Below are 26,782 nucleotides of genomic sequence, written 5' to 3' on the forward strand. Positions count from 1 at the left end.
GGAAAGGTCGAGAATCCATGGGCAGCTCAAGAAAGTCACATAACATAGTCCAGTAGAGAGGTTGAGAACCCATGGGCAGCTCTGGAGAGGTCACGTAGTCCAGTAGAGAGGTCGAGAATCCATGGGCAGCTCAAGAAAGCCACGTAGTCCAGTAGAGAGAGGTTGAGATACCATGAGCATCTCTGGAGAGGTCACGTAGTCCAATAGCGAGGTCGAGAATCCATGAGCAGCTCAAGAAAGTCACAATGTCCAGTAAAGAGGTCAAGAATCCATGGGCAGCTCTGAGAAGTCAACGGCCAGTAGAGAGGTCTAGAATCCATGGGCATCTCTGGAGAGGTCACGTAGTCCAGTAGAGAGGTTTAAAATCCATGGGCAGCTCTGGAGAAGGCACAGTCAGGTAGAGCGTTCTAGAATACATGGGCAGCTCAGGAGAACGCTCTACCCGACTGTGCCTTCTCCAGAGCTGCCCATGTATTTTAAACCTCTCTACTGGACTAAGTGACCTCTCCAGAGATGCCCATGGATTCTAGACCTCTCTACTGGCCGTTGACTTCTCAGAGCTGCCCATGGATTCTTGACCTCTTTACTGGACATTGTGACTTTCTTGAGCTGCTCATGGATTCTCGACCTCTCTATTGGACTACGTGACCTCTCCAGAGATGCCCATGGGATCTCAACCTCTCTACTGTACTACATGACTTTCTTGAGCTGCCCATGGCTTCTACACCGCTCTACTGGACATGGACTTCTCCTGAGCTGCCCATGTATTCTAGAAGTCATGTAAGCACGTAGCGAGGTGGAGAATCCATGGGCAGCTCAGGAAAAGTAAAGAAGGAGGATATAAGAAATTCCCCACCTCTTGGATTATAGAATAGCAGAATGTATTGGGGTACACATTAGCAGATTAGGGATCGTTGCCCTAAAAGCTACTCTCCAACAAATAACCCCAGCATGACCCGACAGCCGGGAGGTTAGGTAAGGAAAAGAGGAACATACATTCTGCATAAACAAAGGTTGTGGCATCTGTTGCTCTTCATTGCAAACCTAAATATTTATGCAACAGACTGGTACAGCCACATCCTGAAATACTCTGTGCTTCCCGCTTCAGAACCACTGGAACAGACAGCAGGGGGTGGCATTAAACAGTAAAAAATAAGTTTAACACCTTGGTGGATTTTTTATTCAAAAAGTTGAAGCCCCCTCTACAAAGCTTCTTGGAAAGGAGAACTGTATTTTTTTTTCACTTCTTCAAAATGTGTTTCCCATGCTGAGAAAGGAAAATTACGAGCAATTGTATCTAGGCAGCTTTTATTTGTTTTTTCCTTCTGGTACTTCATATTTTGCATACATTTACAGAAATCTAAAAATACACCGGGACAATAAAATATTTGAAACATGTGTTCCCAAGAAAAGCTGAATCTGCTGGTAAGAGAACCCCACGAGAGAGCGTAAAATAGAGTAACAAGGAACGTGCCAGAAAGGGAGAGATGACGGCACAGGTGTAGAGCTCCAAATCTGACACCACCCGAGGCCGGGGGCCAAGCCAAGAGCCGCCCCACAGAGAAGGCCAGGAGCCAAACCACGAGCCGCCCCACAGAGAAGGCCAGGAGCCAAGCCACGAGCCGCCCCACAGAGAAGGCCAGGAGCCAAGCCACGAGCCGCCCCACAGAGAAGGCCAAGAGCCAAGCCAAGAGCCGCCCCACAGAGGAGGCCAAGAGCCAAGCCAAGAGCCGCCCCACAGAGGAGGCCAAGAGCCGCCCCACAGAGGAGGCCAAGAGCCAAGCCAAGAGCCGCCCCACAGAGAAGGCCAAGAGAGCCGCCCCACAGAGAAGGCCAAGAGAGCCGCCCCACAGAGAAGGCCAAGAGAGCCGCCCCACAGAGAAGGCCAAGAGAGCCGCCCCACAGAGAAGGCCAAGAGAGCCGCCCCACAGAGAAGGCCAAGAGAGCCGCCCCACAGAGAAGGCCAAGAGAGCCGCCCCACAGAGAAGGCCAAGAGAGCCGCCCCACAGAGAAGGCCAAGAGAGCCGCCCCACAGAGAAGGCCAAGAGAGCCGCCCCACAGAGAAGGCCAAGAGAGCCGCCCCACAGAGAAGGCCAAGAGAGCCGCCCCACAGAGAAGGCCAAGAGAGCCGCCCCACAGAGAAGGCCAAGAGAGCCGCCCCACAGAGAAGGCCAAGAGAGCCGCCCCACAGAGAAGGCCAAGAGAACCGCCCCACAGAGAAGGCCAAGAGAGCCGCCCCACAGAGAAGGCCAAGAGAGCCGCCCCACAGAGAAGGCCAAGAGAGCCGCCCCACAGAGAAGGCCAAGAGAGCCGCCCCACAGAGAAGGCCAAGAGAGCCGCCCCACAGAGAAGGCCAAGAGAACCGCCCCACAGAGAAGGCCAAGAGAGCCGCCCCACAGAGAAGGCCAAGAGAGCCGCCCCACAGAGGAGGCCAAGAGAGCCGCCCCACAGAGGAGGCCAAGAGCCAAGCCAAGAGCCGCCCCACAGAGGAGGCCAAGAGCCAAGCCAAGAGCCGCCCCACAGAGGAGGCCAAGAGCCAAGCCAAGAGCCGCCCCACAGAGGAGGCCAAGAGCCAAGCCAAGAGCCGCCCCACAGAGGAGGCCAAGAGCCAAGCCAAGAGCCGCCCCACAGAGGAGGCCAAGAGCCAAGCCAAGAGCCGCCCCACAGAGGAGGCCAAGAGCCAAGCCAAGAGCCGCCCCACAGAGGAGGCCAAGAGCCAAGCCAAGAGCCGCCCCACAGAGGAGGCCAAGAGCCAAGCCAAGAGCCGCCCCACAGAGGAGGCCAAGAGCCAAGCCAAGAGCCGCCCCACAGAGGAGGCCAAGAGCCAAGCCAAGAGCCGCCCCACAGAGGAGGCCAAGAGCCAAGCCAAGAGCCGCCCCACAGAGGAGGCCAAGAGCCAAGCCAAGAGCCGCCCCACAGAGGAGGCCAAGAGCCAAGCCAAGAGCCGCCCCACAGAGAAGGCCAGGAGCCAAGAGAGCCGCCCCACAGAGAAGGCCAGGAGCCAAGAGAGCCGCCCCACAGAGAAGGCCAGGAGCCAAGAGAGCCGCCCCACAGAGAAGGCCAGGAGCCAAGAGAGCCGCCCCACAGAGAAGGCCAGGAGCCAAGAGAGCCGCCCCACAGAGAAGGCCAGGAGCCAAGAGAGCCGCCCCACAGAGAAGGCCAGGAGCCAAGAGAGCCGCCCCACAGAGAAGGCCAGGAGCCAAGAGAGCCGCCCCACAGAGAAGGCCAGGAGCCAAGAGAGCCGCCCCACAGAGAAGGCCAGGAGCCAAGAGAGCCGCCCCACAGAGAAGGCCAGGAGCCAAGAGAGCCGCCCCACAGAGAAGGCCAGGAGCCAAGAGAGCCGCCCCACAGAGAGGCAGGGCTCAGAGACCACACTAGTTTCAGCTCAGGGACACAATGCAGGATTTTGAGGTGGTTCTAATGCAGAGACGCGAGCAGGAAGCAGACGGGTGAAACAGACTTGTAAGTAAGTTTTCCCCACAAGTAATAAATAGGTAAAATATATCCACCCCCGGATACGACACAATTTGCATTTAAAACCAGATGTGCTGCATTCGCAGTCGGCCGCTGCGCAGGATGTCTCATCAGCGGCCGCATTGAGAAATTAATCTGAAGAAACGTATTCACAAGTGCAATGAAATTTGCCCAAGTAGCAGCGTGAACCATGAATATTTCACCAAGCAATGACGAAGAGGAGGAGGAGGGGGGCCCTACAAACCATCCCAGTTACATTAACCCCTCTATCGCCTCAATAAAACGTATAACCATGAAATGACCCAGCAGAAAAGAGGTTAAAAGGATCGAAGACCGAAAAAAATAAAACAAAAAGAGGTGCTGTGACTCCATTTACATATCAGCACTGCCTCTTAGCAATTGGGTTACATTAAACATTTTTCTCTATTTGGCTTTTACAGGCTCTTGGTTTCCGTGCACATTCAACTTTGATGTGGTCTATGGTCATAAGTCAGCTGAGACGAATGCAAAAAAAAAACAAACCAGATCAAAATGATTAACTATCCCATCAATCTGAATGAGCTCACTGAGTGAGTCTCCGTTAACTCATTCTGCAGCCAGCAATAGACTGTGCAGTACAGAGGCTATAAAAGGTCAATGTTGCAGAATTTTTAATGCAATCCAATTGCGAAAATGATTTTTAGCCCTAAATATATGCATTTAAGTAAAAAATAAAAATAAAATGTCCTCAAAGACAAACAACTTTGTTATCAGTAAGTGCATGACTTCTGAGACCCCGGCTGACCATGAGAAAGAAGGGGCCCATAGCAATGTTATTAGGCCAATTTCTGTAGCGTGTTGGTGCAAGAAATTGTAGCGCCCAAGCCTTAGAAGGAAAATTGTAGAAGTCACTTAAAAAGTCTATTTTACCTACTGGAACATTTATGTTATTTTAAAACGTGCCCCTCATTATATTCAATATTTTGCAAAGTGTAAGGGCCCTTGCACTGCGATTGGTTGCCAGTAGGAACTGATGAGAAAAAGGGGTGCACTCACTAAATGACCAGGTGACAGAGAAAACAGCCCTATAAGAGTTACATGGCTGACAGGAAGTAGATCAGACAGCCACTTCCGGTGCCAAAATTTTCAGGAAAAATGGCCACGACTACACTTCTTTGTTTCCTGACACCCCAAATGCGAACTCAGATGAGCATGCACTGGTTCTTAAATTCGGGTAGATACGCCACTGCCGGCCACAATCTCCCTTCAGGAGAAATGAGTGGTCATGTCGTAACACACCATTCCGATCCCATACACATTACATAAGGCCATCATTTCCAACTTTTCCTTACCCATGTATGCTCGGCTCAGCAGAGTGCATGTGTTCAGTTTTGGAAGTGGAGAGTAGATCTCAGCCTGATACAGCTGTTGGCGGCTTACATCCGGGGAGAATAAAAGGATGGGGTGTTGAAAAGTAAGCTACATCTTCTAGACATCATCTGACATGTTAGGGTCAGGAGGCCACCCCTAGACTTTTGACAGTGTATGTGTGTATGCAGGTATATGTGAATGTATGCGTATGCAGGTATGTGTGAATGTATGCACGCAGGTATGCGCATGTATATGCACGCAGGTATGCGCATGTATATGCACGCAGGTATGCGCATGTATATGCACGCAGGTACGCGCATGTATATGCACGCAGGTACGCGCACGTATATGCACGCAGGTACGCGCACGTATATGCACGCAGGTACGCGCACGTATATGCACGCAGGTACGCGCACGTATATGCACGCAGGTATGCGCACGTATATGCACGCAGGTATGCGCACGTATATGCACGCAGGTATGCACACGTATATGCACGCAGGTATGCGCATGTATATGCACGCAGGTATGCGCACGCAGGTATGCGCACGTATATGCACGCAGGTATGCGCACGTATATGCACGCAGGTATGCGCATGTGTATGCACGCAGGTATGCGCATGTGTATGCACGCAGGTATGCGCATGTGTATGTGTAGCACCCCGAGGGCTCGGCTGCTACAGGGATATTGCACCTCAAACCAGAGGTGTGATATTCCGCTCCCGGGTAAGGATGGAGTGTGGACCAGGACTCAGTAAGCTGCATGCACCACACACACCCCATTTCCGAGGGACAGCTCAACGGTGCTCCCACAAGATAGAAGTGCAGGCACGACAGCATCTGTCCCTGGCTGGAGTGGGGAGGGGGTGGAATACCCAGTGGTATAGGAGCAGATAGGGGTGGGTCTCTGGGCATAGGTAGGAGCCCATTGGTTGCTAGTCACCTGGGCTCGGGTGTTAGAAGGAGGTATATAAGGTGGGCACCATCTTAGGACAGTAGTCAGTGCAGTGCAGAGAAGAAGCTAAGAGTGAGAGGAGAAGACAGGAAGCAGAGCCCCTGCATGGGCTCTGCTCTGCAGGCAGGCCTTGTCAGGAGGCTGGAGCCTGAGATTGAGAGAAAGGAGAATGAACAGAAAGGACAGTAAGAAAGGAAGCAAGGAACTGGAACACAGAGAAAGGCCCAGAGACACGAGTGAAGAAGGAACCCTAAGAACCCACGAGATAACGGGTGAAGGGTTGGCAGAGCAGGGTACCGGAACCCAAATTGGTGGAGGCGACTAATCCTCAGCCAAAACCGGAGGTTGTGACCACATCTTGGTGCGACCCCTCACTACATCCACCAGAAAGGCATACTGTATAGGGTCAGGGAAACCGGAGAGAGGTTTCGCCAACAGAAGGCTCGAGGAAGCTGGACAAAGGTGGGTCACTGGTGGGGACGGCCAGAGAAAGGAAAGGAAGGGAGCCCTGTGCCACGCTCTGGAATTGCCTGGGAGTTGGTCGAGCCCTTTGCCTGGTGGACGCAGCACGGCTTGGGCAGTCACCGCCGGTACCGAGGTGACTAGGACCAGTAAAGAACTGTGAGTAAAGCATTGAAAACTGCAACTGCACGTCTCTGTGGTTCCTCGCTGCACCAGCACCATTAGTACTGGGACCCTCACACCATCACTCCCATCATTCACACTAGATGCCCTGAGGCAATACTTCTCCAGTGGGGAGTTATCCCATACTCGGCTGCGCAAACAACATCAGCCTCAGCGGTCGGCAGCGCAGCGGCGGTCCCCACTGACCGCAATCCACGGGTGGCGTAGTCGGACATTTGCTATACGTTAAGACTGCCACTGGTTTGACCACCCTGGGCACGGACCGGGTCAACGCCACGGAGACTACAACCCCCAGTGATCCGGCTCCGGGTATCACCCTGCACAGCACTGGCCCAGGGGGCACGTCATATGCACGCAGGTATGCGCATGTGTGTGCACGCAGGTATGCGCATGTGTGTGCACGCAGGTATGCGCATGTGTGTGCACGCAGGTATGCGCATGTGTGTGCACGCAGGTATGCGCATGTGTGTGCACGCAGGTATGCGCATGTGTGTGCAAGCAGGTATGCGCATGTGTATGCACGCAGGTATGCGCATGTGTATGCACGCAGGTATGCATGCAGGCATGCGTATGTGTATGCATGTATGTGTGTTTAGTGGGGAGGCTTTAATCCCAAACATCTTTCGTTGGGGTTGAGTCGGCACGTTGCCCACCATCTTCTCTTATAAATATGGGCAATTTACGGCGAATCACACACTTTGGATAGCAGCGGGTCAAACAAGTGTTCGGACTGTGGCCATTATTGGTATCCCAATGGGGAGAGGGGAGTAATTTCCTGCCACACAAGACCCCTCTAAGCACATTTGCAGTCAGGAGAGTCAGGAAGCCCCTCATACACGTGGCGAATCTGTCAAAATCTTTGGGTTCAGCCGACACTCATCTAGCGGCCGCCGCCTTATGTGCCAAAATTCAAAATTCACAACTCTTGCCCGATCTTTTGGTCGCCTTGAGAAATCCAGCAGCATTGTGTCTCCCTGCATTCTCCCTCCACCGCCTAATCCAAATTCTTCTACGTCTCCGGCAATTCATTCTGTGCTTTGGAGGGATGATCCCCAGCTGTTCCCGCTCCCTTCTCATCTGCAGACTTCGCCGCGCTTTGTACAATTAATTACTCGCTTTGGTTGGGGAGCAAATTACAAGCGACAAGCGCCGCCGCCCGCAGCTTGTGCCTCCCTCGATAAGAGCCCGTCTCCATATCCCCATCCTACCTCCCCTAAAACAAATAGACAAGCGCCACTGTTATCACCGAAACGCAGGAGACGACCCGGCACAATTCTCATTAGATTTCACTCTATTGGAAGCCCACAGACCCGTCAGCTGCCGAATCTTCATAATCCCAGACTCCCAACGCTGCTATTTTTATTCCCGAATAGCCTGCTGGTAATTACACTCTTTACAGAGGGAACTCCCCTCCGAGGCCCCCGACCTCACCGACCCCCAGCAGAAATCGCTAATCATTCCATGTATAATACAATAATGGCTGCTTCCACCACAGAGACCTCAATATATTACACAACTTAAAGAGCCATGATCCAAAATCATGTAATAGGCTACACCCAGCACCCCCGACTTGTGGCCGCCATTGTGGTCTTACACATATGTTTGCACTATATTGTGTGAGAAATATATGTATACTTTGCAGTATATAGGGGTGTCAGTACTGCTCGACAGTTATTTGGGCACTATGTCAAGTGTTACCACCACCTAGGCTTTATAGGCCTCATTTTGTAAACCTATCTAATAGAAAAAGCTGACTGTTGCCCCTAGCAACCAATCAGAACTCAGGTTTTATTTTTTAAACTGCTCTGCTAAAATGAAAGCTGCGCTGTGATTGGTTGATATGGCCACAAAGCCCGTATTGTCTGGTAGCGTTCTGATAAATCTGCCCCATACTTTTTTCTGAAATGCAGGAACCTGGAGACATTCAGACACCTCATTCTATGAATCTATACGCATACTTGTATTTAGTTGCTTGCCTACAGAACAGATTTTTGTGGGGGCAAAATTTTGGATAATTTAGGGGAGAAAATGTCTCGTTAAATACAGCCTTAGCATAGCATGAGTTGCCTGCACTCAGGAAAAGGCAATTATTGTGCCCCCAATAGTAAAAAATGATCCCTCAAAAAAAAATTAATGCTTCTGGAGTTACCATTTTTTTAAAGTATTAATGCCCCCCAATGCTGCACCACGGAAATACAGCACCCATAGGTGCCGGTACAGCAGAATACAGAGGGTGTGCATCTTCACATAAGGATGGTGGTCATGCACATGGGCAGATGAGAGGCCCATACTGCACAACTGTATATTTATGCTGTTATAGCGAAGGCATATAGGGTTTTTCGCAAATATTCATATGTAATCCATGAGGACATGTCATTTCCCCTCATATGCCATATTGTTGGGGTACTTTGCACAGCTGGGAAAGAATGGCGCATCTTATGGGGTGCATAAGGTCCCTTTATGCATACTATGCACCCCGTAAGACATAGATATAGTATATATACACATTATATATCTATAGAACGACAGGAACTCATGGCAGAGAACAAGCCGGAAACTTTAAAAGGATTGAAGAGACAAGTCTTCCAAAAAAATAAAGAAATTAAAAAAGCGCCACTGTGGCCCACAGGTTGTGTCTAGTATTGCAGCTCAGCTCCATTAAAGTGAATAAAAGTGTAACCTGCAATACCAGATATAACCTGGTAAAAAAAAAAAATTAAAGGATCAATCAAATTAAATTAAAGTGCATTCATGTATATTTATGACGTGGAATCATGACTTTTGCAATTGTCTCGCTAGAGGATACATGGCACTTACTGGGCACAGCTGGCAGGGAGAGATTGTACAGAAGGGTTAATGCAACTGGAATAGTAGAAATCTGGCGACTGATTCGCAGAGCGAGCTGCATATTCCGCTGTGCCGCAGCCTTCAAAGCTCCTTAGCGCTTATACTCTTCTAAGAGGCTTCCCAGCTCACAGAGCACATTAAGTATGAATGGCACCAGATTGCACAAGAGCGAGCGAGGCGGCGGCAGACATAACTATGCTGCACTGCATCACACTCCCCGGCAGGGACACCTGTACAGGGAGCAGCATCGGTGGTCAGATCAGCAATGTGCGAATGAATATAGAAAACGCTCCTCCACCTTCAAAAATGGTGACACCAGACATATACTTGCGTAACGTGCCATTTTATATTACAGAACTTTAGAAGTCCGTTTTATATTCATTTGAGGGGACCTTCTTAGGGACTATGGTTGCCTGTTGCAAGGGACTGTCAGCCATTCTAGAGTTCTATTCATTCATAAGGAAGCTCAGGATGAACAGCACCATGGCTGTTTTGATAATAAGATCCAACTTGGTTTTGGGGCTGGCCAGAGTAATAAAGGTTGGGTCTTGGGTTTTTGCTCAAGCATGTTCTCTTTTTCAGATTGCTATAAGCACCCAGTCAAGCTTGCCACTTAAAAATGTATTTATGGTCTTGTAAAAAAAGGGGCCGTAATGGGGGCAGCGCTTACCGGAATTTGCTCCAAAGTAGTCATTTTGGGGATGTCGATTCAAAAACATTGAAAGGACATAACATACGGTAAGGAATGCAAAAAATCGGGCTTTTATTTCCCATCTCCCAGGATCACCACAAAACAACCAGAAATTGAGTAAATCCCCCAATATGGGGTGTGGTTTTGCCCATCTAGTGGTCCAGAAGTCTGGTTTCTGTTCTGCTTTCTATCCATCTATATTACACGCTGCTCAAAAAAATAAAGGGAACACTTAAACAACAGAATATAACTCCAAGTAAATCAAACTTCTGTGAAATCAAACTGTCCACTTAGGAAGCAACACTGATTGACAATCAATTTCACATGCTGTTGTGCAAATGGAATAGACAATAGATGGAAATTATTGGCAATTATCAAGACACCCTCAATAAAGGAGTGGTTCTGCAAGTGGGGACCACAGACCACATCTCAGTACCAATGCTCTCTGGCTGATGTTTTGGTCACTTTTGAATGTTGGTTGTGCTTTCACACTCGTGGTAGCATGAGGCGGACTCTACAACCCACAGAAGTTGCTCAGGTAGTGCAGCTCATCCAGGATGGCGCATCAATGCAAGCTGTGGCAAGAAGGTTTGCTGTGTCTGCCAGCGTAGTGTCCAGAGGCTGGAGGCGCTACCAGGAGACAGGCCAGTACACCAAGAGACGTGGAGGGGGCCGTAGGAGGGCAACAACCCAGCAGCAGGACCACTACCTCCACCTTTGTGCAAGGAGGAGCACTGCCAGAGCCCTGCAAAATGACCTCCAGCAGGTCACAAATGTGCATATGTCTGCACAAACGGTTAGAAACCAACTCCATGAGGATGGTATGGGGGCCCGACGTCCACAGATGGGGGTTGTGCTCACAGCCCAACACCGTGCAGGACGCTTGGCATTTGCGACAGAACACCAGGATTGGCAAAGTCACCACTGGCGCCCTGTGCTCTTCACAGATGAAAGCAGGTTCACACTGCGCACATGTGACAGACGTGACAGAGTCTGGAGACGCCGTGGAGAGCGATCTGCTGCCTTCAACATCCTTCAGCATGACCGGTTTGGCAGTGAGTCAGTAATGGTGTGGGGTGGCATTTCTTTGGAGGGCCGCACAGCCCTCCATGTGCTCGCCAGAGGTAGCCTGACTGCCATTAGGTAATGAGATGAGATCCTCAGACCCCTTGTGAGACCATATGCTGGTGCGGTTGGCCCTGGGTTCCTCCTAATTAATGCAGGACAATGCCAGACCTCATGTGGCTGGAGTGTGTCAGCAGTTCCTGCAAGATGAAGGCATTGAAGCTATGGACTGGCCCGCCCGTTCCCCAGACCTGAATCCGATTGAGCACATCTAGGACATCATGTCTCGCTCCATCCACCAACGTCACGTTGCACCACAGACTGTCCAGGAGTTGGTGGATGCTTTAGTCCAGGTCTGGGAGGAGATCCCACAGGAGACCATCCGCAACCTCATCAGGAGCATGCCCAGGCGTTGTAGGGAGGTCATACAGGCACGTGGAGGCCACACACAATACGGAGCCTCATTTTGACTTGTTTTAAGGACATTACATCAAAGTTGGATCAGCCTGTAGTGTGTTTTTCCACTTTAATTTTGGGGGTGACTCCATATCCAGGCCTCCATTGGTTAATAAATGTGATTTCCATTGATGATTTTTGTGTGATTTTGTTGTCAGCACATTCAACTTTGTACAGAACAAAGTATTCAATGAGAATATTTCATTCATTCAGCTCTAGGATGTGCTATTTGAGAGTTCCCTTTATTTTTTTGAGCAGTGTATATACACGCAAATACATACACCAATAAGGGGATCTGAGTGACTTGTGGCTCCTAAAATGCCATTATATCGAACTCAACTTTAGCAAAATCCTCCCAAGTCTCTCGCCTTCTTCCTCTCTAATGTGAAGCGCTGAGATTACTCCTCCGGTTACACACGGTTCGCCCTCTCGCTGTAACCCAAGTTGTACTTGATGGCCGGGCCGTGATCATGTAACGTCTTCATCGCTCCCCTGTGTCATGAAGCTCGCCACAGGTCTCCATTAAGTAAATGACCTTGCAGCAGAGATTAAGATGACAATGCTCATGATTAAAGACTCGTCTGCATGCTGCCATGACAAACCTTTCACCGCAAGACATACCCAGGATACACACAAAGTTTGCATATGTAGCAGAGTTTTTACCACAACCAAAGTTGTGTGAATGAAGGACAAGGTTTCTCTTCCTGTATTACACCCCCCAGAGCTGCACTCACTATTCTGCTGGAGCAGTCACTGTGTACATACATTATATTACTTATCCTGTACTGATCCTGAGATACATCCTGTATTATACTCCAGAGCTGCACTCACTATTCTGCTGGAGCAGTCACTGTGTACATACATTATATTACTTATCCTGTACTGATCCTGAGTTACATCCTGTATTATACTCCAGAGCTGCACTCACTAGTCTGCTGGTGCAGTTACTGTGTACATACATTATATTACTGATCCTGAGTTACATCCTGTATTATAATCCAGAGCTGCAGTCACTATTCTGCTGGTGCAGTCACTGTATACATACATTACATTACTGATCATGAGTTACATCCTGTATTATGCTCCAGAGCTGCACTCACTATTCTACTGGTGGAGTCACTGTGTACATACATTACATTACTGATCCTGAGTTACATCCTGTATTATACTCCAGAGCTGCACTCACTATTCTGCTGGTGCAGTCACTGTGTACATACATTACATTACTGATCCTGAGTTACATCCTGTATTATACTCCAGAGCTGCACTCACTATTCTGCTGGTGCAGTCACTGTGTACATACATTACATTACATTACTGATCCTGAGTTACATCCTGTATTATACTCCAGAGCTGCACTCACTAGTCTGCTGGTGCAGTTACTGTGTACATACATTACATTACTGATCCTGAGTTACATCCTGTATTATACTCCAGAGCTGCACTCACTATTCTGCTGGTGCAGTCACTGTGTACATACATTACATTACTGATCCTGAGTTACATCCTGTATTATACTCCAGAGCTGCACTCACTATTCTGCTGGTGCAGTCACTGTGTACATACATTACATTACATTACTGATCCTGAGTTACATCCTGTATTATACTCCAGAGCTGCACTCACTAGTCTGCTGGTGCAGTTACTGTGTACATACATTACATTACTGATCCTGAGTTACATCCTGTATTATACTCCAGAGCTGCACTCACTATTCTGCTGGTGCAGTCACTGTGTACATACATTACATTACTGATCCGGAGTTACATCCTGTATTATACTCCAGAGCTGCACTCACTATTCTGCTGGTGCAGTCACTGTGTACATACATTACTTATGCTGTACTATACTCCAGAGCGGTGATTCATTCTAGTTTATGAACATAGGCCCCTGGATCTTCTGCAATTAGAGGTTATAGGGCTCGAGATCCAGTCTACAGACCATTAACCATCTGCTAATCCTGCTAAGACTCCCTCTTGTAAACCTACTGCTCCCATCATGCCCTGGTAGCCTCAGGATGTAATGGCATGCTGGAGATTGTAGTTTTGCAACAGGTGGAAAAGAACTACTATTTCAAGCCTCGGCCACTAGAGGGAGCAATTGAGAAATCAGCAGAAAATACCAGGATAATAAAAGTGGATCTGTCGCCAGCTGTCACAATAAAATCCATATACATCATTTAATAGATCTCACTTCCCTCGGTGATCCTTTTTGAAAGTTTATTTGCATAATTATTATTTTAGGAGTCCGGATTACCATCTGTAGCTCCTGCATTCTACCAAAAGAGGGCAGCAGACGCGGCTTTGCATATCTATAGAGAAGATGGGGAGGATTCTGCACAATTCTGCGATGCTCAGCTGTGTCTCAATATTGTAGGGGCCCGAGGTCATAACCGTCTACAAGACTCAATTAAAGACACTACGTTTGTTGTACAAATCAGTCGATAGAGACATAGAACGTATGTGGAACCGCTACCAGCTGCCGAGCCGAAAATAAAGGACGGAAATGGGAGAACATAATCCAAATAAGTGTTTATGATTGCCAACATCACAGCGTTTTAGACCCCTCAATGATTGCAGTTTAATAAACTCCTCCTCCCAATAATCAAAGTATACCAGACCCCTCCCCAATAATCAAAGCTTACCAGACCCCCCCCCATTCGATCACAGCTTACCAGACACCCCCATACGATCACAGTTTACCAGACCCCCCATATGATCACAGCTTACCAGACCCCTCCAATAATCACAGCTTACCAGACCCCCCCCATACGATCATAGTATACCAGACCCCCCAATAATCACAGCTTACCAGACACCCCCATACGATCACAGTTTACCAGACCCCCCCATATGATCACAGCTTACCAGACCCCTCCAATAATCACAGCTTACCAGACCCCCCCCATACGATCATAGTATACCAGACCTCCCCAATAATCACAGCTTACCAGACACCCCCATATGATCACAGCTTACCAGACCCCTCCAATAATCACAGCTTACCAGACCCCCCCCATACGATCATAGTATACCAGACCTCCCCAATAATCACAGCTTACCAGACACCCCCATACGATCATAGTATACCAGACCCCCCCAATACGATCATAGTATACCAGACCCCCCCAATAATCCCAGCTTACCAGACCCTCCTAATGCTCATTCAGAGTTGTATTTTCATACTTGCAGTCTACACTGAGCCTCCTGAATGCCTGGGGTGCACAAACTTTTGAAAATAAATATGGCCATATACAAGAATGAACTTAGCCGGTGGGATTAAGCATTCCTGATGACCTCGGACCCTCTGCATGCAGTCCATGCACGTTGTCAATGTGCAGTGATGTGTTTTTCATGCGTTGCTCATTGGATCTTGAATAATGATTGCCTTAATAATAATAAATAAAAAAAATCTGGCGGCTTGCATTCAAACATAGCGCCACATTGTTTGAACAGGTTTTGTGTGGTATTGCATCTTAGCCATATTTAATGCAATGCCAGGCACAATGGCCCATGGTCAAGCGATTATGGAAGCAGACCACCATTATTTTCTAATCAGGGACAATCCCCTTTAAGTAAAAATGTATTCATCCATTTAATTAGACAGACCACTTTATATTAGGCCGTATACAAGATGCCCTAATATTAGATGAGCAGGTCCTCACTCTGAAATAGACATTAAAAGGAGTCCCAGGTCGTCAGGAAACCCAAGACGAGCCGTTCACTGATTGACAATTTCCTGCCAAAAACCATATTCTCACCTTTGAAAAGAATTCTGTGAATTAGATAATGCCTTATTCTTAGAAAAGCCCAGCAACGAAAATAGGATCGTAGGGTATCCTGCTCCTAAGACCTTTAGAGATCAGCTACTACCTCCTAGTGTTCAGTTTCCCTGCAGCACCTCCGCAGGCGAAATGAGGAATTACACAACTGAAATCAATAGATTCTCCATTTAATGTTTAAAATAATCCTAAAATTTCCAGAGAGGCAAAATTTACTGACTGAAATTGCAAACGTTTCATCAGTCAGTGGCACTACCACAATGATGGGCTGCATATAATAGCCCACATTTTATGGAAAATTTCCATAAATGTATAATAAAGGGGGGAAAAAAGTCACTGTCCCCTCTGTTACTTACTACCTTGTATATTGGTTAACATTTCATGCACAGATTAAAATTCCTGTTAGGGCACCATATATATGACGTAATAAAAAGGAGACAGTCAGCTGACTACCAAAAAGGATTCTCTTTGAAAAAGTCCCATGACCACAATTAAAAAATATATTGGGATCCACACTTCCTAGTTCTTTGAAATCTGTAGATGGCCACCCATAATCACGCCACAACTAAACAAGAACTTACATGGTCATATGACCTGAGATGCCAAAGGAAGTCTTCTTGGACCCTTGAGAAAACGGATACACTGTTTTGCCTTCTGCAGAACCTCGGGGGCGGAGCAAAGACACTGATGGTTTGCACCAGGCTCCGCCCCCGAGGTTCTGCTCTAGGAATAATACAGTGTTTTAGTTTAGTTTAGATCATTTTTTTAGGTTATACTTGTGAATAACCGCTCAGAAGGTAGAAACTAGTGAAAATATTGCATGGTTATATGACAACTGTGTCTGAGGCTTCCAGTGTGACAATGCAGATATGTACCATGCACCTGAAAGAACCATCATTAGACAGTCATGCACCAGCAGAGAAATCTCACGTGTCCATCGCTCCACTGACCTTGCAAGCCTAATAAGAATGAGCGACACCGGTGGGTAAGAATATATATCACAATGGTAAAATATGCAAAAGTACAAGTTGATCAGTTTCCATCCGCTATAGGGCTGACTGCGCTCTAATCCCATTACCACCATAGGCATAAAGAGATGGTCTTCAGAATTTCTTACCTCGGCCGCTAGCATCTGGTGCACTGCTGATGAGTAGAATTCAGTCATTTCAATATCCTTAGATATATGGCGCACAATTACACTCCCCAAGCGTAGCCTGCCTGTGATTTATCCCCAGGTTTACCGCTATGCAGGATTTTATATATAATGTCTGTCCACAATGTCATAAATAACTCATGAAAACTGGTATTAAAACGACTCCTTACGATATATCCTAAGAGGGCATATTTGAGATGGCCTACACTTTTGACTTTCCTCTTCAAATCACAGCCAAAAGCAGCTCTTAAGAAGCAGCTCTTGCTTTTAGACACCCAAGACATTCATGTATTTCACGGCTGGTTATACATTTAGAAAATCCCCTGTAACTTGCTCAAAAAAAATTAGTTATCTACCATGTTAAAATCCTCAAGCTATTCTGATTCTGACGCTTTTTTCAGTTTTTCGCTGCGTCGCTCCATTGCAGAGATATTCACATTTGAGGCTTTTAGAGAGCAGTATGTGAAATCTCCGCCCATATTCCACAAGGCGTTTTTTCAGCGTCTTCCCTGGGGGCGTATTCTTTCACCCCTCCCTCCAAGACGTTACCAATCACAGATGATCTAACACTTAGAAGATGTCCAGCTGTGATTGGAGAAGTCTGGAAGGGAGGGGTGAAAGCACACACCCCCAGAGAAGACTCTGAAGAAACGCCCAGTTGGTCGGCAAGCAGAAACTTCACATACTGCATTCCAAAAGCAACAAATGTGAATATCTCTGCAATGGATGGACTCAGCGTTAAACAGAAAAAAGGGGCAGAATCAGAGGAGCTCAGAGATTTTTTTTTCTACAAGGTATTTATATTCAATTTTTTTTGAGCAAGTGACAGGTCTTTTTTAAATTTGTCTCATGTAATACTTCATTCCGCCAGTAGTGGCCACTATAGGCAGTTGATCGCTGGAGAATAGAGAAGCTGATCTCACAGTGATCAGTTGATCATCCAGACGACTACTAGTGTAAAAGAGGTTACCTTCGTGAGACAATGCTTTAAATATATATCACTACGTTGACAAAAAATTGTAAGCACCGATCAGTATATTTGGATTAATCAGCATACTCTATAAATTACACAATTTTACAACAATCATACAGGCTTTCCAGGGACTTTGGCAAATCACACTGATCAACTGATCGATGGTGCTGAGGTGCACAAGGAGGGGACAGCGCCATAAACTGTATAGTGGCAGTAAAGGATACTGCATGCTTCTTCTTAACAAGTGAATGCAAAAATTAGAAAATGGACGGCGTGGACCTTGAGCATAAAAACCACCGGACCCCCAGTAAGTTTCATGCAATGCTGAGATTTTACGATTTCAAAAAGCCCCCCCAAACTGTTCAGAGACCGTCCATCAATCATCTCGTGGCTGCAGTTGTGCAATTTCCCGGCTTAATATAGAAATGTAATCATTACTGTGTAAGCATATGCTGGAGCGTCTGTCTATCAGGATGTTTTCCATCTCTCTGACGACTCGCACTTTGGAGTCGGTTCAATTTGGACTATTTTCATGCAATACTCTCGAGTACTATAATAATCCCATTGAGAAGTGCTGGCTGAGGTGTTAAAAAAATAAATAAAATCAATATCCCATAATCCAGAACATCTGATAATTTGGCGCCGAGTTGCTATTGTTGGCAAAATTTTGATTGATTTTACTCACATCAGACGCGGGTCCCTTGTCGGCACCGGGACAGGAGAACGTGACGAATTCATGGCAGCGTTTGTGCACCACAAAGCAGCAAACTGGAAAAGAAGAGAGAAAAGTCAATTCAACCTGCAGGTTTCCAGTCAGTTTATTGTCCCTTGTTATCAACCACGACAAGCTGAGACAAGTGGCAGCTGCGCCGGAAAAGTTGTGTGTGACTTGCAACCAGGAAAGCAGCAGGTTTGCATTTTTTGTGACAGTCGCAGCCCAGCAGCGTTGCATTGCCTGCCGCATGTGCGATGCTGCAATGTGACGTTATGATCTGTCGCGTGACCGAACTTTCAAAATTAGACATAAAATTCTGAATGTAAGTTGAGCGTTCACCCAAAATGCTGGCGAGAAGCAGCCGACGCTCTCGGGTCATTTGCTCTCTAGCCATGGAACTCGATTAGAAGAGATCAGTGCCAAGACTAAGTTACCATCACGGCCTTCACATTATAGGGGATTCCCTAGAGGGTCTTAATTCAGGACCCTCATCTTTTCGCTTAGAGAAGATATAAAAAGAAACGTTTGCCCTGGAGGACCCGGCATGGTTGATTTCAATGATAACTGTGTAATACTTCATTTGTCCTGCAGTTATGCTGTAGGGAAACTGAAGACTTTCCTGCTGAGTTACTGATCGCAGGGGAGGATCCAATTAGCAGGATTCCCTACGATCAGTTGCAGATCATTTCTACACAGGCACTGTAGATCGTGCACAGCCGCTTTAAATAAGATTTTTTTTTTTTTAAAGAAATAAGGAAAAAAATAATTTCCTTGAAAACAAAGTTTATATTGTCTTAACGTTTTCAGAAGGTTAGTCAGGTCAGGGACAGACAATAGATGTATGCCCACAGCAGGGAGTGCCACCCTTTATTAGCCGGTGCCCTCCGCACTTGATCCCCGTTCGCCGATCACCTGCTGCCTGAATTCATTACCATTTTGTTGTTTTTTTTCAGCCTGACTGGCACAGAATGGGCCTCTTAGAAGTCAGCCGCCCCCCGCTCCGTCTTACGTTACACCTTTTCCTTGCGACCCTTTGAGGTTCCATTTCAGACTTAATAATTGAACACAACATTAAATATACATCTAGCCGTCACCTCCCAGCCTCTCGGGGGGCACCTGGCACCGTCCTCGGCCGCGCCGCCGCATCCCGCGCTGCATGGGGAGATTAATAATTGCATCCTGACAGGAGGCTACAGCTTTATCACACGCCGCTGGCACCGGCAGCCTGCGATGGTGGCAAAAGCTCTTCGGGGATTTTATTTTTTTTGGGAAAGGGGGTGGGGAGGGATAAGTGGCATTAATCGTCCGTATGGCAATGCCAAACATTAGCACAACGACTTACATTAACTGACAAGCCGCTGGGTTCTCTCCTTTGGCCACGATTATGGCTTTCCTAGAGCTCTGAAACTAAAAATGGACCTAATGGTGCCGTGATATTGACTACAAAGTAAATATCACAATTGGGCCCACTCCCCTCGAATTAATCCAAACCTCCCCCATAAATAAATTCCAACCCATACCTTACCCCTCTTTTTACTCTTAGGTCTTCTTTAGCTCAGATATCACCAGGACCCAGCGTGGCGGTGCCCATGGGGGAAAGCGGTAAACTACGGCAGCCGTTAAAATGGCACTGGAGGGGTAGGTCACAAATGTGTAAACAAAAAAAAATCAAATAGGTTTTTAGGAAGAGAGACTGACCGCTCCAGAGTGGATATACCCAGGTCAGGACGCTCAGGGATTGTGTCGTCAGAAAATGTCTTATTGTTTAAATCAGGTTCTTGTGTTTTTTTTTTAAAAATTGCCATTTTTTTTTTCATAATAACAATCTTTATTAAAAGTAATAAATTAGAAATTTCTTAATTTTTCACACCGGCCAATTTTTTTTCATATAAAATATATATATATATACACACACACACTACCATTTCAGGAAATTTACATGTACATTAGCTGCAATGGACGGCCCCCAGCTATCTTCTGTATGAAAGCATCTAATGAGCGTGTGCAAAAGTCAATGTGAACAAGGGTCGTCTGAGTTATAGTGACTGCTGGGCTCCTGTGTATACAGGGTGTTATCAGTCATTGTAATCCAGCCTCTGATAAGGAGACTGATGAAAACGCTTCCTGAAATCGCACAAAATAATGAAAAGCCCCAGTGGACAGAGTGAAAATTACAAGATGACTTTTTTTTTTTTTTTTTAAAAAGGAAAAAAAACAAAACCAAAACACTACTGCAAAAATTATTATTATTTTTTTAAATACATGCAACCCCAAAAAACAGGATTTAATCAACAGGTCATTTGATCTGATGACACAGTCCCTTTATAAGCCCCAGAAGATCATCACTCGAACCATCAGGTGGGACAGTAGGTCGGGGGTCTGACAGCCTCATTGTCTCCATAGCAGTCTGGACAGCAAGGCATCTGACAAATCAGAAGGGCCCCCGGCGTCATCAGGTCTCAGTAGTGCAGCCTCAGGACTTAGCAACGTCAAATGATTGTAACACGGCAGAAAAGATATTAATAAACAGTTTTCACAGTTTTAACGTTTTGTTCCATATATCGCTCTTCTGAACTCCCAAAACCTCCTTAAAGACCAAGCCTCTTTTTACTTCATTAATCACTAGTACACGTGAAAATAAGAAACTTTGTAATATGTGTTTTATTGAAGAAATCTGCTTTTCTCTCCTCTCGGACTGTTCATTAAATCTCAATTATTCACAGGTAAAATTTGTCTTCAGTGACTACAGACTTTCCCATTACTGAGAACAATTGGTGCTCATAAAGTTCTATGGAGAATAGTAACTGTCATTCCAGAATGTATGTGTTCCTCTAGCTCCTCCCTCCTCCATAGAATTTTAAAAGCACCAAATGTCATCTCCTATCTTAGTAATGGGAAAATCTGTCTCCACTAAATACAGAAATCAGTGGAGGGGGCAAAGACACAAAAGGAAGGGGGCAAAGACACAAAGGGCAATAGGGTTTTTCCTGGTGGAGAAATAAATCTAGGTGAGAGATAAAAGAATTTACTCACCTTTTGGGGTTATTATGATCTACAACTGAGAAATCAAAATATGACAGCTGCCGCAGTGCTCTCAGGTCAGGAGATACCACCGTGTAGAACAATTGGTTGGAGGATAGGAGTAGTAGTCTGCGCTGTTGTGCTAGATTCAAAATAACATGGAGGATGTAATGATGGATTGTACCCTGCAGTTTATGCTCAACGCATTTCGAAGTTGAACCAAACTTCATCAGGAAAACTACAATTTAATAAGATTTTTTTTTTTTTCTTTTGTTTTAACGGTGGTTTCTCCTGAGAATAAACAGCATGATACAATCCACTATTATGTCCTCCAGATTTTTTTTTTTATGTAACACAAGCGCAGACTTAAAAAAAAAAAAAAAAAAAAAAAAAAAAAACATTTCTGTGATAAGATATTAGAAAGTTGCTCATTTTCTAATATCTTTAATCTTTAAAGTAGTATTCCCATCTCCAAGATCCTGTCCCAATATGTAGTAGGTGTAATAATAATAATATTAGCAAATATCTCCACTTAGAAATGTAGTATAGTTCTTCTGATTCGCTATGTCTCTTTGCTCATGTGCAGGCATTGCAAGACCTTAGGTATCCATGGTTACGTCCACTAGCAGCTAGCTAACGAACTCACTTTATCAGTGGTCGTAACCATGGATACCTAAGGTCCTGCAATGCCTGCACATGAGCAAAGAGACATAGCGAATCAGAAGAACTATACTACATTTCTAAGTGGAGGTGTTTGCTAATATTATTATTATTATTACTACACCTACTACATATTGGGACAGGATCTTGGAGACGGGAATACCCCTTTAAGAAAAGAGCCAGACCGAATGCCATAATACAAGAGGATTAAATAATTACAGATGATCATCCATGTAGACAAATGATAGTCCCCCATCACATATATTGGCCAATCTATGCGCCAAGTACCTTCCTTTACTGTAAGATTTCCTAATAACAGAAACTTTTTTTGAAATATAGTAGCAACATAGTTTCTATGTCTCAGAGCAATAACTCTTAGCAATGTAGGAGGCAACTTTGACCGTTGTTCTATAGTCCCCCACCACAGTCATTCCAGATCATCAACAATGGTGTGATTATATACCCATTTGATTAAAAAAAAACAAAAAAACTTGATACTAAATTTTTGCGCCCCTCAAAATATTCAGCATTATAACCTCTATTCAAAAAGCAGAGGCTCCTCGGGGGGCCTCGGATATATTTAACGACAACCCTGAATGAAATAACGAGAAGTAAAGGGAAGATGTCAGACACAAGGGCAGTGGTACAGACATGATGGAGACGCCTTCAGGGTATTATACAAGCACAGATGAGCGCCAGCACCGGGTCGGGCCGTGAGGGGCCCTGCACTGAACACTCACAGCCTTGCAGGGCATTTGTATTCCTCCTGCACAGATGTTCGCTGGTGTTACATTTGTCTGACTATTACCATTCCAGTCACAGCGTTGTCCCCATTCCCAGATTTTTTTTTTTGTTTTTTTAAAGCACTGAAATGTTAACTGGCGAAACAAAAACAACAATAAAAACGCTATTCTGCATAAATTAAGAATCGATTTGATTTGCGCTGCCTGGGTCCAACATCCAGCCGTGTCTGTTGCACCCTGGCAGTCGCTTTCACTTCTGTGCACGGCATCCTCAGTCATTTGGCGCCCAGTGATGTCCTGGAGATGCAGAGCCTAGTAAAGTCCATCAGCGCCAAATATGCCGGCTAGGTTGAGGATTATGGGTGAAGGGGTGAAGACCTGCTATCACGCAGGACTGGACAGGATGCTGGACCAAGGCAGCGCAAATAGAATTGCTCATTTCTAACTTATTTAACATTGGCTGCTGGCACCTATATTTAGGATATTGGGACACATGTGATCACATAAAAGGCAAGTGCAAGGGTACACAGGGGAACCACCGTCAACCAGGGCATTGTCTAAACATGCATTATAATAAGTGCACAAAATATACAGGCAATCAAGTTACCCTCGTCACACAGATCTCACCACCACCAGATCTCATGCTGGTTAAGACCTTTGCTGATCATATGACTGGTCCTATTTAAATTAAAGAAGACCCATCACCAAATCAAAAGTGAACAGTTTTAATTTATTATTCCCACTGCTACCCGGAGTATTTCATTTTTTTGTTTCTTTAAAATCCGCCACACGGTTACAGAGATACAAGCCTTTTTATTTAGTGCTAATTTGACTCTCGGGATCCTCCGGGGCGTGTCTATCTGCTCTGCATAATTAAACCACACCCCTTTTTAAAAACCATACAAGTTAGCCCTAAAGTAAAAAGGCATATATCTCCGCAACCGTATGGCGGATTTTAATAAAATGAAAAACTGAATACTTAGGGGAATGATGGGAATAAAATAATTACAAAGACTGGACAGTTTTGACCGAGTGATAGTTCCCCTTAAAACAAAATGTATCTACTACATATACATGCATGTCCTATGCCACTGCTCTATCAAGCCATGAATTAAGTGGCGCCAAGGTTTTCCAGCAATGGCTTATCCCCTTATTGAAATGCAACACATCTAAGCATCTATAATTTTTGGCAATTTCGAAGAGAAATCTTCCATAGTTTTTTGGTAACTTTTTGCATGCTGCTCACGTGGTGCAGAGAAGGTATGGTGGGTGCGGGGGAGAGGTGGCACAAACATTTCTGCATGTTACGCGTTCACTGCAATCCTAATGGAAATAACTGAGCAGAAGTCAATTTGCAACAGAGAAATCCTCCCCGTATAATTGGAACCAGATTGTCAGACCCGGCATATGGATAATTCTCTGCTCCCTTAATATACTGCAGCCCTGGAATAAACCTGATCGAAATTCAAGAGGCAGCCTTGAACTCTGCGTAATGCGGATACACGGGGGACGGGTAGAAAGCACCGCTACCAATTACAAGCGGAGAAGACGGGCCCCGCTGCTACTTATTTGGTTGCCCAATTAGACAGTTAATTTGTAATTCCCATTATTATTATTTGGATAATAAACTTATCAGACACACACCGGGGGTGATGCAAACCACCAGGCACCCAAAGGAGACGACGACGGGGTGGCACAAGAGATCTGTAATTTGCAAAAAAAATAAGAAATGGCCACCGGGAACGTCGAGCAAATTGGCTAATTGGTTTAACTGGTTATCAACCGCCTAGACGACGGTTTAGATTGGCTCTTATCAGTTACAAAGGAGCTAATCCGTGTCAATTCTACGCAAAATCCCAGCAAATCATGAGCACGTTTCCTTGTAATGATGTACATGTACGTCACACGAGTAAGGCTCAGGAGCTAAGCCACTTTGATACTTGGTTGGTGCCAACCAGGATATACAATTTAACCCTTCCTGCAACTGCCGGGACTGAGCATGACTCATATCCCAGCAGTTAATCCCTTCGGTGCTGCAGTCTTTAGCAACTGTGGCATCTAAACGGTTAGACGTCCTCTCTGTTACACCATCAGTCCTTTACGTAATTTCGAGGTGCCGATGTGCTGTCAAGGAAGCCAAGAACCTGATGAGGCTCTTAGTATGCCATAATGGGTTTAGTAGCACACCAACAGATCAATACACTATGTTCTCTTCTCCGGCTAATGGAGGGTTCCTCTACTAAAACAGAACTAAATCCAAAAGGGCAAGAGGATTTTAGTAAAGTAAAGAAATTCACGGTGAAAGAACTTAAACTCTCGAGACCCCACCATTCCAGGAAATAAAGAGGACACGCCATTGGTGTATAGCTGGCAGGGTTGGACTGGCCCACCAGAGACCCGGAGAATCCTCCGATGGGCTTCTCCTTCAGGAGAGTTCATAGTGCAAACCTTGCAGCTGCTATGGGGCTCTTGAGTGGGGGAGAAAGGTGGGCCCCCAGAATCAAGTCCTCTGGTGGGCCCAATGTTCTTCAGTCTGACACTGATAGCTGGGGTCCATTTATGGGTTTTCCGTTGCCCAAAAATATGTAGGAAACTCAGCTTAGTTGGTCTCAAGATCAATGTGGGTTCTAGAGGTCACATCACCCACTACGAAGGATATATCGGAGCCACATTTGCCCTGGTGGTAGCCATAAAAGTATCTTGGAATCTTCAGGAATAAATTGATTAGACAAGAAATGGCCAGAGTGCAGTAGCGTGCACCGCCATTGGCCTCTAAAGAGTTGGTTTTGTTTTCGCTGAAGGCTCCATAACCCCGTGGGTTTAGAAGATGCCAACAGAATCCTTCTTCATGTCTGAAACCATGGTGCCAAGTTTGACAGGTCAGGAATAATGGTTTGGTACGATTATTCATTTGGACTGGAGCTAGGACCCTTCGTTCTAGAAAGGCCAACTTTGAGAAGGTTCTTGCCAACCTTCTCAGAACCAGTTGGTTCTTCCCAACTGCTCTGTTGGGTGGTTGTCCACCAGTGGGGTTGCATAGCACAAGGGTTGTCACCCAACTAAGGGGGATAATTAAAAATAAATGGATGCAATGTGGGGAAATTTCACATTTCCCTTCTCGTTTCTGGACTGGTTTAACGACTTAATGACGAAAGATGGGAGGTAAGAAGGAGCAGGTGATGGGGGGTAATGGACAGCTCGGATTTGACACAAGAACGCTTGAGAGGTTTTCTCCCCACACAGACTTGTGCCGTGTCATCTCTAAGTGCTTCTGTCAGAGAATAATCTGCTTGTCTCCAGCTTTATTTCAGTAAAATAACCAAACCATTATTACAACGCGCTGCGTTTACTGGTGGGTGGTGAAGAAAGAACATGTCTTTACGCACCATCTCATTCAACGCTGTGTAGGACGCATTTCAGAAGAAAGAAAGTGTCACTTTCTGTTTCTTAAAATATCCGCGGAGAAGACATTCTGCTTATTCTCTGCGGGTTATACTTGTCTTGATTTACGTGCGGCTTCCATCACAAGATTACAGGATTAAGACTTATAAAGGATATGGACACCTTTGTGGGCAATATATATTATATTTTTTTTTTTTTAATATTTAAAAAAAAAAAAAAAAAAAGTAAAAAAAACTATTTTGCTATTGGGTTTTATTAAAATGTTTACACCGTACATTTACCATAGTTTTGCATTACATGGCTGTAGAATGAGTTAAAGGAGAACCCGTTCAGTGAGCTCATTCTGAAAGCAGAGTTTAGAACCGTTCTCTTCCTTCTTCTGAGCTCTTCAGATGATTTCCGATCAAACGAAAAAGACGAGCTGAAGTCTTTGGTCATAAATCAGCTAAAAAGAGCTCAGAAGAAAGATAACCGTCAGTAAGCTCATTCTGAAACTAGAGCTTATGACGGGATTCTCAGTTAAGTCATTCTGGAGCCAGCAAAACACAGTGTAACACGGAGGATATAGAAGGCAAAAAGGTGCAAACTTTAGAATGAAGGATAATAGCAAAAAGGTTTTTTTTAGCTAAAAACATGCATTCAAATAGAAAAAAAATAAATAGCGCAAAAAGTCATCCACATGAAAATAACCTCTTGATATGTGCAAGAAGATCACAATGGTGAAGACATTTCATGTGGGATCACTACTGATTTTCCATTACCTAGGTCCTGGAAAGATCAAATCTCTGACTCTCCTCAGAGACTTCTGGTACTAAAAATATGTAAATCCAGAAATCCAGCGCAGGGACACG

At 45.8% G+C, this 26,782-nt stretch overlaps 1 protein-coding gene across 2 annotated transcripts in view; it reads right to left on the reverse strand.

Moving 5' to 3' along the window:
- Positions 1-26,782, reverse strand: part of PRKCB (protein kinase C beta) — a 116,335-nt gene that overhangs the window by 70,283 nt on the left and 19,270 nt on the right. For both annotated transcript variants that reach the window (XM_073648328.1, XM_073648327.1), the window contains exon 3: positions 18,076-18,158. In XM_073648328.1, coding sequence (XP_073504429.1) covers positions 18,076-18,158 — 83 coding nt within the window. The remainder of the gene's footprint in view (positions 1-18,075; positions 18,159-26,782) is intronic.

Source organism: Phyllobates terribilis, unplaced genomic scaffold (genome assembly GCF_046119375.1).
Source record: "Phyllobates terribilis strain yellow unplaced genomic scaffold, ASM4611937v1 Scaffold_9__5_contigs__length_417890890, whole genome shotgun sequence".
NCBI lineage: Eukaryota > Metazoa > Chordata > Amphibia > Anura > Dendrobatidae > Phyllobates > Phyllobates terribilis.